Source organism: Amblyraja radiata, chromosome 19 (assembly GCF_010909765.2).
Source record: "Amblyraja radiata isolate CabotCenter1 chromosome 19, sAmbRad1.1.pri, whole genome shotgun sequence".
Classification (NCBI taxonomy): Eukaryota; Metazoa; Chordata; class Chondrichthyes; order Rajiformes; family Rajidae; genus Amblyraja; species Amblyraja radiata.
In genome coordinates, this window is record NC_045974.1 from 11,397,413 (window position 1) to 11,418,382 (window position 20,970).

General features: G+C 38.5%; 1 protein-coding gene across 2 annotated transcripts in view; it reads left to right on the top strand.

Annotated features, from left to right (window-relative positions):
• gxylt1 (glucoside xylosyltransferase 1) overlaps positions 1 to 17,502 on the top strand; it is a 34,019-nt gene extending 16,517 nt beyond the window's left edge. For both annotated transcript variants that reach the window (XM_033037670.1, XM_033037671.1), the window contains 6 exons: positions 743 to 938; positions 1,590 to 1,721; positions 3,267 to 3,518; positions 7,670 to 7,793; positions 9,635 to 9,807; positions 16,071 to 17,502. In XM_033037670.1, the coding sequence (XP_032893561.1) occupies positions 743 to 938; positions 1,590 to 1,721; positions 3,267 to 3,518; positions 7,670 to 7,793; positions 9,635 to 9,807; positions 16,071 to 16,232 (1,039 nt within the window). In that variant the 3' untranslated portion in view covers positions 16,233 to 17,502. The remainder of the gene's footprint in view (positions 1 to 742; positions 939 to 1,589; positions 1,722 to 3,266; positions 3,519 to 7,669; positions 7,794 to 9,634; positions 9,808 to 16,070) is intronic.
• Positions 17,503 to 20,970: the final 3,468 nt, after the last annotated feature.

Here is a 20,970-nt window from a genome sequence, read left to right on the forward strand (position 1 = left end):
CTTTTTCTTTTGCTTTTTGTGGCATTTAAAAATGTTGCATATGGCCCGACTGATCAATCTTCCCGTCATCTATCCTAATATCGCCTTATGAAATTAGGTCAAATTTTGTATAATAACACACCTTCTTTTATAGATTAAAGGTGTTGCATAAATGTCTAACACAGCAGAACAATCCATCCTTGAAACACTACTTTGGAGAAGGGATTATACAAGGCATTAAGACGTGTAGATCATTTGATGTAAGGTGTAAGGAAAAGTGCAACATATACATTGGCCAGGAGCTCACAGCGCCAGAATCCCAGGATCAATCCTGACCTTGGCTGCTGTCTGTGGGGAGTTCGCAAGTTCCGTCTGTGACCTCTTGGCTTTTCTTCAGGTGTTCCTGTTTCCTCTCAGTTTCCACAGTTACGATTTTATAAAAAGGTATTATCTGGGTTATTTTCACTTTTACCATATGGGTAGCAATCTTCTGGCCTGTATGGAATCTGAATTTTAAGCAATTTAAATCAAATGAAATTGGATGGATTCTGCAGTGAGATCCCAGTTCAACGTTCTATTGCCCAGCAGTAAAAACATTGTGTTTTCAATGAAATTTGGAAACACATTTCTCATCATTGTACTGAGGTAAAACATTCTCTTTACCAATAGATGCATTAAACTACAAATGAATTTAAGAATACCTTGATTTTTTGTAATGGTTAGAAATAGTTTAAACAAGATATTGGTATGATTAATTTTATAGGTATGAAGTAGGAAGGCTGAGATCTAGAGGCTCATTGGAAAATTCTCCAGGGACGATGCATCTGGCTGTGGTAGCTTGTGGAGAGAGACTGGAAGAAACCCTAACTATGCTAAAATCTGCAGTTTTGTTTAGTCAAAAACCACTTCATTTCCACATATTTGCCGAGGATGAACTCCATGATAAGTTCAATAGCTCAGTAAGTACCTACTTTGATATTTACACTTGTATTCTCAATAGATTTGTAAAGAATTATAGTAAGTGATGTGGTATTGAATTTTTTCATGGCAATTATTTTAATTTTTAGTTATATCATCTGTATATTTGTCCTTATTTCTAGTTTGAGTAAACATTTTATATACAAGTGTACGGGGGGAGTGAGGGGTTTTTCTCCTAGAAGATGGTCTGTATCGCAATTTTCCATAACTCAAAGCCACATCATCTGTGTATGCATCCAGAAACTCAAGTTACAAAAATGTGTTTATTTTTTTCACATAAATTCCGTGAAAGTGTACATATTCCATATCTCAAAATTTTTGGTAGTGATTTGTGAATTCTGTAAGGATGAATTTTTCATTACCTGAACGGCTGTAACGCAGAAGCACCTATACTCAGAATTACCAGTCTTTTTGTGCTGGGAGTTGACAGTGACCCTGAGATCTTTTCTATTTATACTCGAATGAAAAGGTACTTAGAATCTATCTTGTATCCTATCCACATGAATCAGAAGCTGAAATTGGCAGTAAAAATTGCCCCAATACATTGTGATTCCCTTGGGTTATTTACTGTGCAGCACTTGTTGTGAAAGGGTACGTGGAATATCCTGTTAATATTTTTTTATTATATACAGCTGGAAAACTGGAAGAAAGAATTTCATCAGAAATTCAGCCACACCATCTATCCAATAACATTTCCAGGAGATACAGCAGCAGTGTGGAAGAAACTCTTCAAACCCTGTGCTTCACAGAGACTCTTCTTACCTGTAAGAATTATTTAAGAGGAAGTTGGGAGTACGTGTTGGGGAAGGGGTGGGATAGGGTTAAAGTTATTTCCAGAAGAATCTGCAGGCTAAGATCCAACAGAAAATCCTTGAACAGTTTATGAGTGGAATAGATTATGTGGAAAGAAGGCAGGTAGAGCAATTCTCTGTTTTCACGACATATAGATTATTCAGTGTGTTAGGATTGACTAAAGCCAAGATCTCCAGGGTCCATTGAGGGTTTAGGCCAAAACAGGTTAATGACAAAGGCCGGGTGCCCCCAAAGGAAAAAAAAAATTACACTTGCCCTAAGCGCCATACCCCAGCACAATATAAAGATCCACAGTACAACCCTAGAAATAGTGAACCATATCTTGAAAGTCACCTCTCAACAAAGGCAGGAATGAATGAAATTTGCCATAGCCTTCAGTGGGCAAACTTTTGGCTGCCTGAGGAAACATGGTTTGAAATTGAAAACCCAAACCCAGTATCTTCACTTAGTCTTTAGAGTGCAATTAACCCTGGTCCCCTGTATGCATGGGCGGCAATGGCTGCCCATGGCAGGTAGGATCAGCAGACCAATGCCATTGTTTTTCTTTATCAGCTTAATGTCTCTAGTATCAAGGCTGTAATCCTATTCAGTAGGCTCCAATGGGCAGCCCGCATTACTTGCATGCCTGACCCTTGAAACAGTCACAATTCACCAAACATCTACATGATAAGAATTTATCAGGCGAATAAATGAAACAATTCATTTCAAGAGTGGTCTCAAAACATTCTGAGAAAATGTTTAAGGTCCTGTTCGACCTGTGGGTGTTATTGGTCCATGAATGCTCAAAAATTACTCTGAGCATTTGGAATGGCGAGAACTTTGAATCCATTTGTTGGGAGCACAGTGTAAATTAGAGAAAACTTCTACTTTCTTGGGAGCTATCTTCCCATCTTGGAAACTGGGAACTATCTTCCCATCTGCCCAACCAAACACCACATGTGGCTGAGTCTGAGAGTACCTTAATGGTCTTCTCAGCCACTTTGGAGGCCAGAGCACTGGAGTCAATGCAGGTCATTTTCTGTCCTGGGAGACGAGCTTAGAAGTGATGATACATTCGGAATGCATGGTTTAAATTATAATCCATCGCAACAACTAGATAACTCAAAATAACTTGCTTATCAATTTAATGATCAAAACGATCCCCATTCATATTCTTTTCAGGGCTAAGGTACTTTGCACCCATGTAATTTTGAAGTTGAATTGCAATTTTAATGTAATCCCATCAATCAATTTACTTCTGACGCATCCAGAGACACCAGTGTGATAATCATGAGATGATCCTTTCTAAAAAAATGATGGGGTGATTACATTGTAAAAATACGTAAACTTACTTGGTATTAAAACACTTGGAACTGAAAATATTGACTGCACAGCGTGATCTGTTCCAAATAGAGGTATCTTGAGCAATCAGTTTGGGTGTAGATCCATGCTATGCTAATTAAACTACATCTGCTTTGCCTAATGGTTTTTCCTCGTGTGTACTTGTTTTTTTTAAGTTGATCCTGAAGAACGTGGATTCCTTGCTGTACGTGGACACTGATGTTCTTTTCCTTAGTCCCATGGATGACATATGGGCTTTTTTTGAAGATTTTAATCAAACTCAAATTGGGGGAATGGCCCCAGAACACGAGGAACTGCGAATCGGCTGGTACAACCGCTTTGCCAGGCATCCATATTATGGGAAAACTGGAGTCAACTCTGGAGTAATGTTGATGAACATGACCCGAATTCGAAAAAAATATTTTAAAGTAAGCACATATGGGCTCTTTTGGTTGTATTCTGCAATATTTTATGCATCGTACACAACATGCTGGAGTAACGCGGCAGGTCAGGCATTATCTCTGGAGGACATGGATAGGTGGCGTTTCAGATCGGGACCGTTCTTCAGATGATGAGTTATTCCAGCTCTGTGTCTTCTTTGCAAGATTCTGGCATCTGCAGTTCCTTGTGTCTCAATATTTTATGTATATTGTGTTTGATCTATCCTAATGTCCTTTGAAGAGTGTAGGAAGCACAAATTGATATATTTGGAGTTAATGATAGTGAAGCATGAGATCTATTAAATCACTGTTAGTCCACAGTTTGTTATTGCATTAATTATTGTGGTATTGAATGATTTAGTTGATTTTTATGAATGAGATATAAATCATATATTGTAAAGTTTTAATTTAATGAAGTACATAATCAATCGCCCAAATACAGCTGATCAATAAAATTTATGCACTGAACCTAATTCTTGGCTTCAGTTGACTGTATGAATCTTTGTTTAGAAACATCTTTCAAATGTTTTTGTGTCAATAAGCGTCAGGAAGTTGGAGGTGCAGTGTGAAATATATTTAATAGTGCAAAGCCTTCCAGTTTTAATCTAATATCCACACACCCTCCCACTTTCCCGCAGCAATCACAGAGTAATGATTAAGATAGGTAAACCTAAATGATATTGCACTTGCCAATATCCTTGTTTTCTTTTTGACCTTTTTTAGCTCGGGTTAAGTCTTTGCAATTCCATTTGGGGCACAACATTATAATAATTTAAACAACAGACTATTTGAAATACCAGCTGATATTAATTCGCTTACAGGAGAGTAATATAGTTCATGATTAAATTAGAGAATCATGCCGCAGAAGACATTTTCTTAATTAATACCTGCAATCTAAAATCTTGAAAGTATATTCTGCAGGTTGTTAGTAATTGTCGCTTTAACCATATGATGGCGCTATTGGGCTTTAATGCAAAAAAGCTTGGGTTTCAATTTAAATGTGGGGAAAAAAACTAGTTGTTGAGTAATCTGTCACAAGCTTCTAGTTTTAAATTGGCTTGCTTTCACACTAAAACATACTTAAAGTAGAATAAATGATTGCTTATAACGACGGGGAAACTGACTGCAGCATTGCAACAGTTATTTTCTGTTGATTTAGATTTGTTGCTCAGCACTGCTGAAACTTAAGCCTGCTATGTATAATTAGGAGTTCATTCATCATTTTTGTGATGAAATCTATGTGGTGTATCAGGGAATATTTTTCATATTCACTTGTGGTTTACCAAATTCATTCCAATAACATGTACTTCATTTTTTTATATATGAAATATCATGTATCAAAAGACATTGTAAAAGTTGTCATATTTGCATCAGCATTTTTATTAGCATAGTGGTTTGGGCATTTGTTTTGGATAATTTTAAGTGCCCTGAATGGTAGGATCAGCAAAAATGGACAGTTAGATATTCTGAAGAATTGCATGTTGACTTTGTTATATTTGATTATCCCTTTCAAAGCTAAAACTTTAACAACCACTGCTCTTGGAATTGGAGACACATCTAGAAAATAGAACGGTACAACACAGGAACAGGCTCTTCGGCCCATAATGTTTGTGCCGAACATGTTGCCATGATAAACTAATCTCACCTGCCTGCACATGGTCCATAGTCATCCATTCCCTGCATATCCATGTGCCTATCTTCAAGCCTCTTAAATGCCACTATTCCATCTGCCCCCACAGCCACCCTTGGCAGCACTATCAAGGCTGCCACCACATTCTGTGTAAAAAAAAAACTTGCCCTGCACATCTCCTTTAAATCTTACCCTTCTCACCTTAAAGTATGTCTTCTAGCCTTTGTCATTTCCACCCTGTGAAAAGGGTTCTGACTATCTAGCCTATCTAAACTCAAAGCCATTCAGCGTGTGAACCAATTTGGAATGTAGGCCTTACAAAACACCAACTGCATCTAATAGTTGGAGGGCAATCGAGTCTGGGTAAGGGTATGGTCGTACAGTTGGAGGGCAATCGAGTCTGGGTAAGGGTATGGTCGTACAGTTGGAGGGCAATCGAGTCTGGGTAAGGGTATGGTCGTACAGGTCTGAAGAAGGGTTTCGGCCCGAAACGTCGCCTATTTCCTTCGCTCCATAGATGCTGCTGCACCCGCTGAGTTTCTCCAGCAATTTTGTGTAACTGCATCTAATAGTTTACCTGCAATTGTTACTTCATAGCTGCATCACGTTATATGCTTTCCAGCTTCTATTGATTGCAAAATTACAGTGTCTGGGTGGAAATTTTGTTTTAAAATTATGCAGAAGCAGGCGTAGACCATATGAGCCCTTAAACCTGTTTTGTCATTCAATAAGAGTAATCCTGTTCCTCTGCCTCGTCCTGTCTTCTGCCCAGTTTCCATTCCCATTGTTTCCCTTATCACCAAGATTAATAGATTGTGCTCAGTACTGAGCATTGACAGGCCCCCAGGTATGAGATTTACAACCGTGTGAACAAAGAAGGTATTTCTCCACTCTGGACTAAGTAGCATAGACTCTGTCCTAGATTTTCTAACGAGGGAAACTCTCATATTTCGAGCTGTTAAAGGTCCACCCTACCAGCTTTCCTGTCATAAGTCAAGGACGTTGGGTCAGGAATTAATCAAGTGAATATTTGATCCACTATGTCAAAAACAATTATATTCTTTACAGAGACCAAAATTGCACATATTACTCCACGCTCTAAATATCCACCCCGTCAATCTTTTAGTTTTTCATTAATCCTTAGTTTCACAAAACCATCCTTCAACTGAATAGTACAGTACTTCCAGTTGTGGTCGAGACATTCCGTAATTTCAAGTGAAGTTCTGTTTTGATATTTAGAATGAACTTGAAAAAATGTCTGTGTTTATGATTGTGCCTAATATGATGTCCTTACAGTGCATGTCATGAGAAATGAAGAGAGCTACCATTATATGTGGGACAGAAGTCTAGTTGGCTTAATTAGGTTGTGATTTTACATCTTTAGGGCTCTGATATTTACTGCTTGAATGCTTCCATTGTCTAGGAGTCCTCTTAGTTTGAAGTTTTTGAGATTTTTCTGCATAATGGGGTAAGAGCCTAAAATTGCCCGATCGAACCAATCGTATTCAGAAATGAACAATGAATAGCTATACATGCAGTAGCAGATACTTATAAAGGCTGGTGCAAAGAAATAGAAAAATAGAGTACATAATTGGTTTATTCACACCCGCATTGCAGCCGCCGCTGCTGTTGGTGTGCATATGTGTGTATGTTTGTCCGTCTGTCTTCACCTGCGATAAAATTCCAAAAAGCAAAAGTTATTTTCTCAGAAAAGAGAAGGGCAAGACATCACATAATTTGGGTCCCTGAGGAAATAAATGCCAGAAAATTGTTACCAGAGAGTTAGGGAGATACTTTGTAACTGGAAGACTAGTAACTAGGTAGACTGTGATTCTTCAGAGTAATTGAAATAAGTAGCATATTTGCATTTTGGAATAAGTTGAACAAGCACATGCGGGGTAAAAGAATATGATGCAGCAGAGTGAGAGGGGGGATTTATCTTTATAAATCTAACCAAGAGAGGAATTGCTTTCGGCTGAACTGTCTGAAACAAAGAATTTACCAAATTTATGCTGACAGTTTATGGTCTAATACATGCACACTTCTGTCTTGTTTGATGTTTGCATGCTAGTGTAAACTGGGTATAAATTGTGCTTCAAGCATTTGGACCAATATATAGTGTGTTTGATGATGAAAGGCTGCGATATTTTTGGTGTCCTAAATAATCAGCAGTTGATATGAAGCCAACTGAAAATCTCCATCTGAGATTTGTTTGCTGTGTTGGCAAACGGACAACTGTTTCTTGCAGACAAAAATGCTGGAGAAACTCAGCGGATGAGGCAGCATCTATGGAGCGAAGGAAATAGGCAAAATTTCGGGCCGAAACCCTCCTTCATACTGAAATCTTCTTCAGACTGTTTCTTGTAACTTGATTTTAGAGTGCTTTAGTTGTGTGGGGGACATGGGTATTTTTCTTTGAAAGTATATATGTTTCTATTGCAAGTTACCTTCGGCTGTTCATCTGGGGCAATTGATTGTAGTATTAAAATTAGTATTTTTTCTTGTGTAGAATGATATGACAACTGCACGGCTCAAATGGGAAGATTTACTTCTACCTCTCTTCAAAAAGTACAAACTCAACATCACCTGGGGAGACCAAGATTTACTCAATATTGTTTTCTATTACAACCCAGGTAAATTTCTTGTTTCCCTTTCTTGGTTACATTCTCTATCATTTAGAAATAAGGAATGGCAGATGCAGGTTTACAAAGCAAAACACTAAGTGCTGGTGCAACTCAGCGGGTCAGGGATTATTGGAGAACATGGATAGGTGACATTTCAGTATGGGACCCTTCTTCAGACTGATTTTGGGGGGGTTGGTGGAGAAAGAAAGCTGGAAGAGATGTGGGGCAAGATAAAGCCTGGCAGGTAATGGGTGGATACAGGTGAACGGGAGGTGTGATTGATAGGCAGATAGTTGGACAAAGGACAGAGATGAAAAGACAGAAAGTATGAGACAAAAGATTGAAGAGTTGCAAACTGAGGTTAGAGGAAGGAATGTACTTGGAAAGGGAGGGAGTGGGGAGAAATAGGTGCGATTCCACGTGTGGCACAGGGGGAGTGAAAGGTGGAGAATGGGGGGATTGGGGGTAGAAGGAAGAGTGGTTTTGGAGTTACCTAAAATTGGAGAATTTAATGTTCATACTGTTAGGCCTTAAGTTACCCATATGTTCCTCCAGTTTGCCTGTGGCCTCATTCTGGCAATGGAGGAAGTCCAGGACAGAATGATCAGTATGTGAATGGGAAGAGGAGTTAAAATGGTTATCATCTGGGAGATCCAGTAGGCCTTGGCGGACCAAACGTGAGTGTTTGGCGAAATGGTCGGCGATGATGTACAGGAGGCTACATTGGGAACATTAGATGCAGTGGATAAGGTTAGAGAATGGACACATGAACCTCTGTCTTCCCTGGAAGGACTGTTGGGGTCGTCACTGGATGAAGGTGAGGGAGGTGGTATAGGGACAGGTGTTACATATCTTGCAGTTGCAGGGGAAAATTGTAGGGGGTGGTTTGGATGGAAAGGGATGAGTGAACCAAGGAGATTTGGAGGAAGCGGTCTCTGCAGAAGGCAAGAAAGGGTGGGGATGGGAAGATGTGATTGGTGATGGGATCGTTGGAGGTGTCGGTAAATGATGTGTAGGATGTGGTGGCTGGTGGGGTAAAAGGTGAGTATCTTTGTTCTGTCTCGGGGAAGGGGAGCGAGAGCAGAATTCCGGGACACAGAGGAGATGAAGGTGAGGGATCCATCTATGACAGTAGGATGGAAACCATGTTTACTAAAGAAAGAAGACATCTTAGATGGCCTAGAATGGTAAGCCTCATCTTTGGAACAAATGCAGCGGAGACAGAGAAATTGGGAGCAAGGGAAAGCATCTTTGCAAGAGCCAGGGTGGATGAGTAGTCTCGATAACTGTGGGAATCGGGAGATTTGTAGTAAACGTCAGTCGATGATCTGCTCTTGTGATGGAGACAGGGAGATTAAGAAAGGGGAGAGAGTTGTCAGAGATAGTCCAAGTGAATTTGAGGGCAGAGTGGAAGTTCGAGGCAAAGTTAATGAAATCAACGAGTTCTGCACAACTGTACATGTTCTCCTGAGACGCTGTCTGACCGCTGAGTTACTTCAGCACTTTGTGTCTTCTGCATTTATTGTTCATGTAATTTTTTTACCATGAAATTTGAGTTGAGAATTTTTTATGGCATTTTAATTTGAATGACAAAAATAAATAATGCAGATAAGCTACAAGAATATTTTAATATTTGATACATATCAAATTAAAAATAATCTGAAAGATTTGTATTTCTTTAAAAAAACAAAACATAAAATAGCAATGACAAGTCCTGTAGAATGCAATAGACAATAGACAATAGGTGCAGGAGTAGACCATTCGGCCCATCTAGCCTGCACCACCATTCAATGTGATCATGGCTGATCATCCACAATCAATAATTTGGTATTATCTTTATTCTATTGCAGAAAGTCTTTTTATTTTTCCATGCCAATGGAATTATCGCCCAGACCATTGTATGTATGGCAGCAACTGTATGGGAGCAGAGGAAGAAGGCATCTTTGTTCTTCATGGAAATCGAGGAGTCTACCATGATGAAAAGCAGCCAGCTTTCAGAGCTGTGTACAAAGCAATAAAAAATGTAAGTACTGCATCTTCAAGATGTAGCCTCAGATAATTAAAGCTCTTTATTCTCTCTGTTTGATATTATCCATTGATGCACAATAAGTGTAATACTTAAATATAGTTGCAATGAAGCATTTTTGTGAAATTTATGCAATGCGACTGCCTCTGGGTCTGGTGTTGCTCTGTGAATTCATTTTTCATTTGCACGATGTTATTTACTTGGCTTCTGTTACACGTTTTAAGTCTGGGAAGGCAATGGTTTCCAGCATTGAAATATGATGTAGCAGTAGTTATTTTTCTCTAAAAATCAATAGTAATGGCCCTTGTAATTAGTCCAATGCTCTTAGGGACATTTTTTATTTTTCAGTCCTCAGCAAAGTTACATCAATTAAAGCCAGCACTCTGGCAGGTAATAAGCTATTGTGTACACATAAAGCTCCCATCCCCTTCATGTGTGCAGCACTTATGAGTTCCTTTTGTACTCATTTACTTTTGTATAAATAATTATATAATAAGATTATTCCTTCCACTAGTTGTTTAATGCCATCCATTAACCTTTCTAAACACTAGAACATCAATTAATACTTGTTTAACTTTAAATGGAACACTGCAAAGATTGGTGCTTGAGTCCGTTATTTAATATCCATCAATGACGAGCATGAAGGGATCTGGTGATATATCCAACTTGCTAACGATGAAGACACAAGAAACCACAGATGCTCGAATTTGGGTGGAACACAAAATGGTGGAATAATTCAGTGGGTCAGGCTACATCTCAGCAGGACATGGAAAGGCGACATTTAAGGATGAGACCCTGCTTCAAACTTAGCTAAAAATTAATCTTGCTGACGAAGTAACTGTGAGAAGGATATAGTGGCTGCAAAAGATATGGCCAGTTAATTAAGCTGAAAAGTGGGTGTAGTAATATGTGGAGAAGTGTAAACATTGACTTTGGAAATGATGAATATTAATTTTTTCCACTCACATGTACTGAGATTTGCACGCACATGAATTACAGAAGGTTAACATCAAGTTCAAGTCCTCCCCACCTTACAAATGCCCGACATAAACATACAAACAAGCATTTAGGAGGATGGATTTGCCATTTACTGCAGGGCTGTAGGCATCTTCTGTCATGTGGGAACTCGGTTCACAGTCTCACTTGGGAATGTACCCTGCTGTAACCTGTGGTAAACAGCAAGAAGAGAAAAGGGTCTTTATTTCCAAGGAACTGAACTAAAAGAGGAAGGATGTTTTGCTGCAATTTTGCAGCGTTTTTTTGAGATGGACATGATTATTAGTACATTTATACCATATATACTTTTAGTCTCCTTGCCAATGAAAGATATACTGGTATTGAAGAACAATAGGTTAGATCAGAGGCTTGATTAGAATGGCTCTTTATTCTCTGAAATGGCTCTTTATTCTCTCCACTGATGGCAGCTGACCTGCAGATTAATTCCAACAAGTTCAATTTTTGTTTCAAATTTTCAGCTGCTTTAAAATGTTGCTTTTTATAATTCTCTGGAGCTTAGAATGAGTATGCATTTATGAGGACAAGACATTAAAGTGGAATTGATGTAGAAGTTCAGTCAAAATATTGACTTGAGCAGATCATATACATGTTTCCCTATATCCAATGTTGTTCAACAGAGCTCAATTTTGGGCACCTGTGTCATGTAGGATTATGGAAGCTTCTAAAGCATTTCCAAGTATATATATATTTCCAAGTCATAATTGGTATTAGTGATCATGATAAACATTTATTTTGGTTATAACTGTAAGTTCTATACACAGCACAGTTAGCAGTTCAAAGTTGTTTCAAAAATGCTGAGATGATCAGATACACAGAAGTGAAGCCACACACACACATTCTGAAGTCTTACTGAGTAATCACAAGAGACTTATTAAATGAATAAGCTTGCTCTGAGATTTTGAAAATCAGTATCTTTTCAGGCTGTAAAATAAAAACCCTAAAATTCTGTTTAAATTTATATAATTAAATAATAGCAAATCAATGGTTGCCTTTTCATTGACAGCAGTTGCTACAACAAAAGATAAGTTATCTCCAATTTAGAAGTTGAGACTGTATTGATTACAGCGGAAGTGTATTGCTATAAAACTTTGATTGCAGTGTCCTGTGAGTATCATAAAGCTGTATATATAAAGTGCTTTTATCACTCAATGCAATTTCCTTGATGGTCTTATTTTGTATTCTGTGGATGTTAGCATTAAGGTCAGTCCAATAGAAACATTAAAACATTAAAGAGTTTTTTTCAGGAGCATAGAAATATGAGGAGAGCAATTGTCCTAATAACCTGCAATGGATTTATCAGCTAAGGTGTATGTAACAAATATAACTGATTCTACTCGCTCATGATTGCTATTTCATTACGATAGGAACATTACAGCCTGCAAAATGCAATGAATTCTTCTGCTGCCAGAATGTAGATTGTGTCCATTTGAGACTATAAAGTCTAATTGAGATCATTCAAAGATTAATTGTTATTTAGACCGGGATCATTAACTCCAGCTTCATTGGTGGCAAGGTCAATTGAGTGTCTATGGTATTTTTTTGTATTGCAGCAGAAGTTCTCATTAAATTCTATGATGAAATTGGAAGTGATGAGAAGTTTTTCATGTTTTAAGTTGCCTTTGGAATTTATGTCAGTAATTGATAAATACATATTTCCTTTGGCCCACTATCCTAAAGGGATAGTGAATAGTTAGTATTCACAAACTATAGTTATTATTAACTAATACAAAATAAGTTAGAGGGTTTAATTATAAACACAATTAATTCATTATGGGTACACCGATAGTGCAGTATGATCTAATACGTCAGATGAGAAAACTGTGAGGGTACTACAAACTCCCCAATCATAATAACAAGAAGCAGTTTATCCTTTATTCATTGCCTGGTGTCTGGGCATCGGGAGGAAGGCCAGAATGTATTGTCCTCTTTTACAGCTAATGAACGGAATAGCTAGCTGGGCTAGATTGAAGGGTACTTCAGAGTCAGTCACATTGGTTGCTCAGGGGTCACACATAAGCCAAACTGGGCCGATCTCCTCCCCTTAAGGACATTAGTGAGCCAGGTGGGTTTTTACAACAATCTTATAATTTTGTGGTTATTAGTAATGTCCAGTTTGTTTTAATTCCTATTATTTAACTGAATTTAATTTCCACACGTGCCATCGAGAGATTTGATATTGTGCCTCTGTGAAACTAGTCCAAGCCTCCAAATCACCAGTCATTAATTTAACCACAGTGCTGTCACACTATCATTTTGCAGAGTGCCAGATTTAAATTCTGTTATTTTGAAATCCTGTTTTTTATATATTCTGATGCTAACATCAGTGTCAATGCTGTGATCAACTTCTAACCAAGTTAGTTGATAGAAACTCTACTCATAGCTTGATTCTTGCTCCTCCATCTCCAAGCATTCCTGAGTTACGATTACACAACTATTCGGAGTATTGCATAATTCACCATTTCACTATTGATGTTTTTTAAAAACTGTTTCAGTTGATCCCGAACCTATCTCTCAAGTTTTATTTTTCAAGGTTGGCTATTTCATCAGGGCGACATTTAATGCAAATGCATATCATAGCCTTTGTTGTTCCTAATGTCTTCCCACTGCCTATATTACTTTCACCATCTGACCTGGTCCTCATATTTCAATGGCCCTGGCTAGGAATATCAATTGTAAGGGTTGTGTTTTGCGTGAGGCTTGTTGTGGGCAGGTGTACTGTAAACTACACAGTATAATATGACAAATGACACTGAGAGCAAAATCGTCTCATTGGGTCGGACAGGCCCTGCTGGTTATCCATTACTAAATATTGACCATTAATGTCTAATGGTAATACTTCAGATCAATAAGGAAAATATACATATTGCGTATTTGTTTTTATCATACTTTAAGTCAGGAGGCTGGAGAACTTCCTTCTTGCCCAACCTCAAATATCACATCTTTCACAGCATCAGCTTTATTCAAAATCCTAAAGGTTCAAGAGTAAAGTCTGGAATGGAGGATTGGGAAGGATGGTACTTCAAAGAATCACACAGTCAATGATGCCTATAACAAGTCTTTAATTGCAGTGTGAATCTGCTGCAGAAGAATCTGTCCAGGCCTAGGCTAGTGCCCCAAAGAGCCTTTTGATCAGCACAGAGATTGAAGTTGAGATGGAATGAAGGGAGGAAAGAGCACAGAAATCAGGGATGTCGGGAAAAAAAAGTGCATTTCCTTTTTTTTTGTTGACTTGCAAATACAATTCTTAGTTACTGATGTTAATCCCATTATATCAATTATATCTATCTATTATATCTATCTATCTATTAGCATCCTCAATATGCATATTCACTGTGAGTTTATTGTCACAAACTCCAAAATCGCCCTAGATTTAGTCAGAAGAAGGTATTGAAGACTTAAAGGCGAAGTCCTGGGGATAATTTGGGAATGGAAAACAAGTGGTGAAAGAAGTCCCATAATTTACTTATTGTTCATGATGAGCAGTTTTTTTAATGTGTACCTAATGTTGTTTTAGGCAAACACTTTGAATCAACAGGTAAAACTGATTAGAACTGGGATTATTCAGCAGGTCAAGCAGCATCTTTTGAAAAAGGTAGTTACCATTTTGGATTGATGACCTTTCAAGTCAGCAGGGAAAAGTGAAAAGCAAAACCAGTTTTAGGGTGTGGAGGAAACTGAAGGGAGCAAAGTGGAAGGTGTGTGTTGGGGTAGACACAAAATGCTGGAGTAACTCAACGGGCCAGGCAGCATCTCTGAAGAGAAGGAATGGGTGACGTTTCGGGTCGAGACCCTTCTTCAGGCAGTGTGTGTTGGGCCGATGGCAGCAGAGATTAAATACAAAATGTGATGGCGGAGTCAAGTACAGAAGATTGAAATTATTAGAGAATGGCAATTTGTAGAGCTAGAGGGAGTACGAACAGGAGAAGACAATTTAACTTAGAACAGAGAACATAGACCAGTACAGCACTAGAACAGGCCCTTTGGCCCACAATGTCTGTGAACGTGATGCCAAGATAATATAATCTAATCTGCCTGCACGTGATCAATACCCCTCAATTCTCTGCATATCCATGTGCCTATCTAAAAGTCTCTTAAATGCCACTATTGTATCTGCCTCCACCACTACCCCAGCCAGTCATAACATTTTAGATTCTTATGGAAGTTTATGCAATCTGTTTTTCTGTTGTTTGCTAGTGTTCTTGTATTCTACTTTCTCATTCTTTAGTCATGTCTTGGTTGTCCTTTGCTAAATTCTGAGATGTTTTCATTTGTCAGGCTTAATGTTTTTACTGGCAACATTACAAACCTTTTCCTTTGATGAAATATTATTTAATGGCCACTGCTGAATTACTTCCTATTATTACCTGAAAGGGGTATCTATAATTTGTTAGATATGTATTGATAGCTGGCATACTATCATACCTTTTAATGTCTATTTCCATTATACCTATTATTCTCAGAAGGCCACTTAACGGCCAGATCATCAATTAATCCTCTCATTACATAGATCTGAGATAAAACAAAAACATTTTCATTCTATCTAAAATAGTCTGTTCCCTAATTGATTTCTCAACATTCTGACAATCCTCTCTTATACGCAACATAAAGTAACCCTCCACAACATTACTTCTAATTTGATTTGACCAATCTTTGTTGATTAAAATCTTCCACGATTATTAACTTTGTATGCTTCTGTTATTTCCTCATGTTTATGCTATGGAGGCCTGCATACAACTTCCACTAGTGGATTCTGCCCCTTGATTCTTAGCTGCACTTAAACAGATGCTGCTCAGCGACACCTCTTTCTTTGTCCTATTTGTGTCCTTCCTTGCTTTTCATCAGCCAATTGCTCAGTCAAGTTATACATTTGTATGTCCTCTATTAGACCCTTGACAACTATGGCAATATCCACACTGGACCACAATGTGACAAGAAGCCACTGCAAGATTCATTCCACTTTTTAGGAAGTATAGGCACAAAGATTATTATATTTGAATATTTCACTGTTCATAAGTTGAGCAATGATAAATTAAAAAACTGTTATTGACATTATCTTCTCACTGATGTCCATAACATCCAGTCAGCTACTTTTGAATTTCTGCAAGCCTGAGAAAATTTGATTGCATCTAAAAAGTAAGTCATCAAATGACATTCGATTTTTATTTCTAACTTGAGATTTAGTTGCTACTTAAATTAACTAATTTATGTATTGTTAAGTCATGTTTTTCTTAATATCTCTACAGTACCCTTTTGGAGAAGATCCCATCCATTCACTCTTATATCCACTTGAAAAAGAGCTGCTGAAAACTACAAATACCTATTGTGGAAGGATCCATCACGTCTTCACACAAAGACTAAAGAAGAGTATAAGAACTTTACAGGAAAAAGTTTCGAGAGGGAGGTGATTTTGTGTAATCACTGTTTTTGGAATGAATTTTTTGCCTTGAACTTTAAGAACATGGGTTTTCTAGACCTAAATATGGGATGCTTTTAAACATGAGGCATTTTGAAATGAAATAACCGACTCCAATCATTGTATCAACATAGGTATTTACGCTGAAAACTGGAAGACAATTTCTAAATGTCAATCTCCATTTAGGCACTAATTTACCTTTTTTTTTTAAAACTGAAGAACTTGCTTAATGGAAAATATTGTTTACAGAGACATGTGTTATTCTGTCGAGTGAAGATATATTAGAATTGTTGACAATCTGTTTATTGTGTCTTTATGAAGTTATAGTAATTAATCTGAAGTTATGTGATGCAAAGTTAACTTTAGATGTGCTATTTGTTCATGACAATCAAGTTGTATTGCACATAAGGTGTTTTTGCTCTCGGCTCCGTTGGAATCTTTGCCTGTTGTAATACAGTGTGCTAACATATAAGTGAATTGATTAATTTTCAATTATCGATGAACAAAGTGAGCAACAGAAAGTAGTTCACTTTTAGTCAGTTACAATTTTTCCAGCAATAAAGGAATTCATACCAGAAAATATACAAAATTGGTACCTGGTATGAATAGATTTTCCAGTTATTTTAGAAAATGAGTGAAATTGCTTTGTGCATTGTAGCTTCATTTTGAGTTCGAAGTGCAGAATGTTTATGTGGCAAAATCATGTTTACACCTAAAGTGTGCAGACACAATGCCCAGTACATAACTGTTTTACAGTTTTAATACGTTGGGGGAATTTGTCCTATTGCTTATACTGCAGGAAAATCCATCACCCTTCTAAAAGAAGATAACTGGTAGTAGTCGGCTGGACTGAAATGCACTCGGTCATCTCTCGGCTGTTAAATTTTATTTAGCAGAGTAAAAGCCTTTCTGCTGTCATTGATTCTTTTTGCAGCTTCTGGGAAATTGAATACTATGTAAACCAGGTAAATGTACCAGATGACTGCATGCTATTGAAGTACTAGTCATTTAGAGATGAATTAGGGAGAATTGAGTGTCATCATTTCATCATTTATTTTTTTCGTTAATTGCTTATTAGTCCTTTCAGATTGAAATCCCTGGTGGAATTTAGCTATAACAAATAAGTACTAAACATTTTATACAGGTTTGGAATTATCTAAGGTATTTTTTTAAATAAGATTGACAAACTTAAAGTATTATTATAGTAAATGTGAAAATGCAATGTGTATTTTTTAATTAAATAAAATTGAATATCAAATCTGTTGATGAACCAGTGTACATCATATTGCTCTGAGAACATTCAAATAAATGTGTAAACATCAGAGCTAGAAAATAAGCTTGTACTGCTGAAGCACAAAGAACATGTGGTCGAGTCTCTAAAATTGTGATCATCCTCGTCTGTTCTGCCCTATTTCTCAAAAGATGAATTTACTGAACTAGTGCCAAGGCATAAATTTACATTTTAAACCTTCCTTCTAACTTTGAAATATTGTCCAAAATTAATTTGGAATATTTTTAATTTTGTGTCCCTTAGGAAAGGCATATTTGAAGAAACCTCAAGAAGTCATCTGAATAATATTTAAAGTAATTTAACTTGGTCAGGATAATAGCTTGGATAAATTCAGATTAAATTTCTTGGCAGTGAGTGTAGGAACTAATCCAATTGATAATAATTTAAAATAATAAAAGGAATTATTATGGGAAATTACTCATTCCCTCATTAAGAGTTTCAGAACAAGGAGACACAATAAAACCACTGCTCCTCATAGTTGGTAATTTCATGGAAAAAGGCTTTGTATCAGTGGCTGACAAAGGAGTGAAGAGAAATCTTTGGACTGAAAAGCCTAACCCTGTTCCAAAGACATTGTTGTTTTAAATTACCAGTGTGGAAGCAATAATTAAGTAATGTGTTTCATGTCAGGATATCCCACACTACATCACAGCTGATTATTTGAAGTGTAGTCTTTTGCAAGATAGCATGTCAGCCCATTTGTACCTGGAAGGCCACGCAGAGATCATTGATTTGATTTTTTAATAATAGGGTTAGTTGAAATAAACACACACAAAAAAAATGTTTTTTTTTGTAAATCAAGTGGGGTATTTTGAGATCACTAGAAAGAATAAATATCTTATCCTAATATTGGCACAAAGCATCAATGCAACACGTACTAATGTCATAGTCACACTAATTAGGTTTGCTAATAACACCAAAGTTGGAGGAGTTGCAGACAATGAGGTATGCTGTCAGAACATACAGTGGGATATAGATCAGAAATGGGTGGAGAAATGGCAAGAGTGAGGTGTTGAATGTAAGGAAAGAGTATACAGCTTAACAGCATTGATGTGGCAAGGGATCTTGGAGTCCATGTTCATAGCTCACTATAAAGGTGGCAGCACAAGTAGATAGAATGGTAAAGGAGGCTAATGGTATGCTTACCTTCATTGCTTGGGCATTGAATACAAGTCAGGAAGTCATGATGCAGCTCTATAGGTGGTGAAGGCCTGGAATCCATTGCCAAGGGTGGTGGTGGAGGCAGATACAATAGTGGCGTTTAAGAGGCTTTTAGTTAGGCACATGGAAGTACAAGGAATAGAGGGATATGGATCATGTACAGGCAGATGAGATCAGCTTAACTGGGTGTCATGTTCAGCATCAACATTGCAGAACAAAGGGGCCGTTCCTCTGTTGTACTGTTCCATGTGCTATTTACAGCATGGAAGCAGGTCCTTCAGCCCTTCTCATCCATGCTGACTTTGATGCTTCATCTAAGCGTCCCATTTGCCCACATTTGGCACATATCTCTCTAAACTTTTTCCTATCCAGGTATCTGAAGAAGGGTTTCGGCCCGAAATGTTGCCTATTTCCTTCGCTCCATAGATGCTGCTGCACCCGCTGAGTTTCTCCAGCATTTTTGTGTACCTTCGATTTTCCAGCATCTGCAGTTCCTTCTTAAACAGGTATCTATCTAAGTGTCTTTTAATTGTTGTTATTGTACTTGCCTGAACTGGCAGCTCATTCCAAATGCACACCACCCTCTGACTGAAAATATTGCCCCTCAGGTTCCTATAAATCTTTCCCTCTCAGCTAAACCAATGTCCTCTGGTTCTTGATTCTCATAGCCTGGGTTAAAGACTCTGCATTAACTCTATCAATTCTTATGATTTTATGTACCTTGTGGCATCGGCGAAGATGCCCGGTTGACAATAACTGCACCAACAAACTCGTAGGGTGAATCTGGCTGAAAATGTTAATTTATAGTGAAGGACGATAATGACGAGAAGGCCCGTGTCCATGTATTCCAAGCATTTTGCAAAGAAGACTATCTAGGTTGCAAAACAATATTTTCACAAGATTGAAGATTTTTTAAAAATCTTTTGACCTTATCTGTAGCTTCCAGGGGACAGCGGAGGCAGCAGAATGGATTGTCTCATACTTAGTGCTAACAGGTTCATGAACTGCTTGCATGTTGTAGTGGATGAGGGTGGAGGACTTGAGGGCTAGGATTAAGATAATGAACCAGATTTTTTTTTTCTACCTTCCAGGAATGTATGGAATCGAGAGCAATTTTAACAATGGAGAGCACGACAAGGTTCTACCATTGAACAAATGGCCACATTTATTTTGTATCAGATGTAATTTAATTGGTAACACTCTTGTATTTGAGTCAGAAAGTTGAAGGTAAAAGTCTAAACGGCCTATCCCACTTAGGCGACTTTTTAGGCAAGTGCAGGGGACTCAGCGCACGGCACATGATCGCCACATGGTCGCCGGTGGTCTCTGGTGAGTCTCCTTCATGGTCGCGAGGAGTTCCCGCATTCTGGGAACTAATCGCGGCCCAGTATGGTCGCCACAAAATTTTCAACACGTTGAAAAGTTTTCTGCAACCAAAAATTGGTCGCCATGGAGAAAATCAGTACTTTTGTAGTCGTAGGTGCAGTTGTAGTGGGGTCGTCATGTAGGTATAGGTAGTCGAGCTAGTCGTAGATTGTTTTAGTTAATCAGCTTTGCTGACCAGGCATTTTCATTGGCTCATTGGGGGAAAAAAAGCGTAGGCACGAGTTTTCAGAACCAAGGAGAATCGACCGGTAATGTTAAATGCCTGCCGAACTTCTCAGCTGTGTATCTCTGGCTTATTAAAAGTTGTCTGACTTCTTAAAAGTGTCTCCACTCCTTCCCCCCCTTCTCCCCCCTTCTCCCCTCCCCCCCTCCCCCTTCTTTAAAGGACTTAAGGGCCTGTCCCACTTACGCGTCCTTGGCTCGCAAATTACGCGACCTCGTGGTCGCTTGAGGCGTACGGGCACCGTATGGCCGCGCGGGGCTGGTCCCACTTAGAAGCGCGGAGGGGTATGTAGTTGTGCGCGACAATTCTTGCAGTGAATGAAATCTTCGCACGCCAACGGCCTGTCGCGGAACTGACGGCCAAAGTGGGACAGGCCCAAGACCCTGGCGCGACGCAACGTCTCACCTTTAACAGCAGCAGAAGCAGGCAAACGATCGCCGAACTCGGCCTGGAGCTCACGTCCGTTGCGGTCCGGATCCGCCCCCCACTTCTACTCCCAGAGCGGGGCCAAGAAAATTGAAGATAGACACAAAATGCAGGAGTAACTCAGCGGGACCGGCAGCATCTCTGGAGAGAAGCAATGTGTGACGTTTCGGATCAAGACCTTTCTTATCAGTCTGAAGAAGGGTCTCGACACGAAACGTCACCCATTCCTTCTCTTCAGAGATG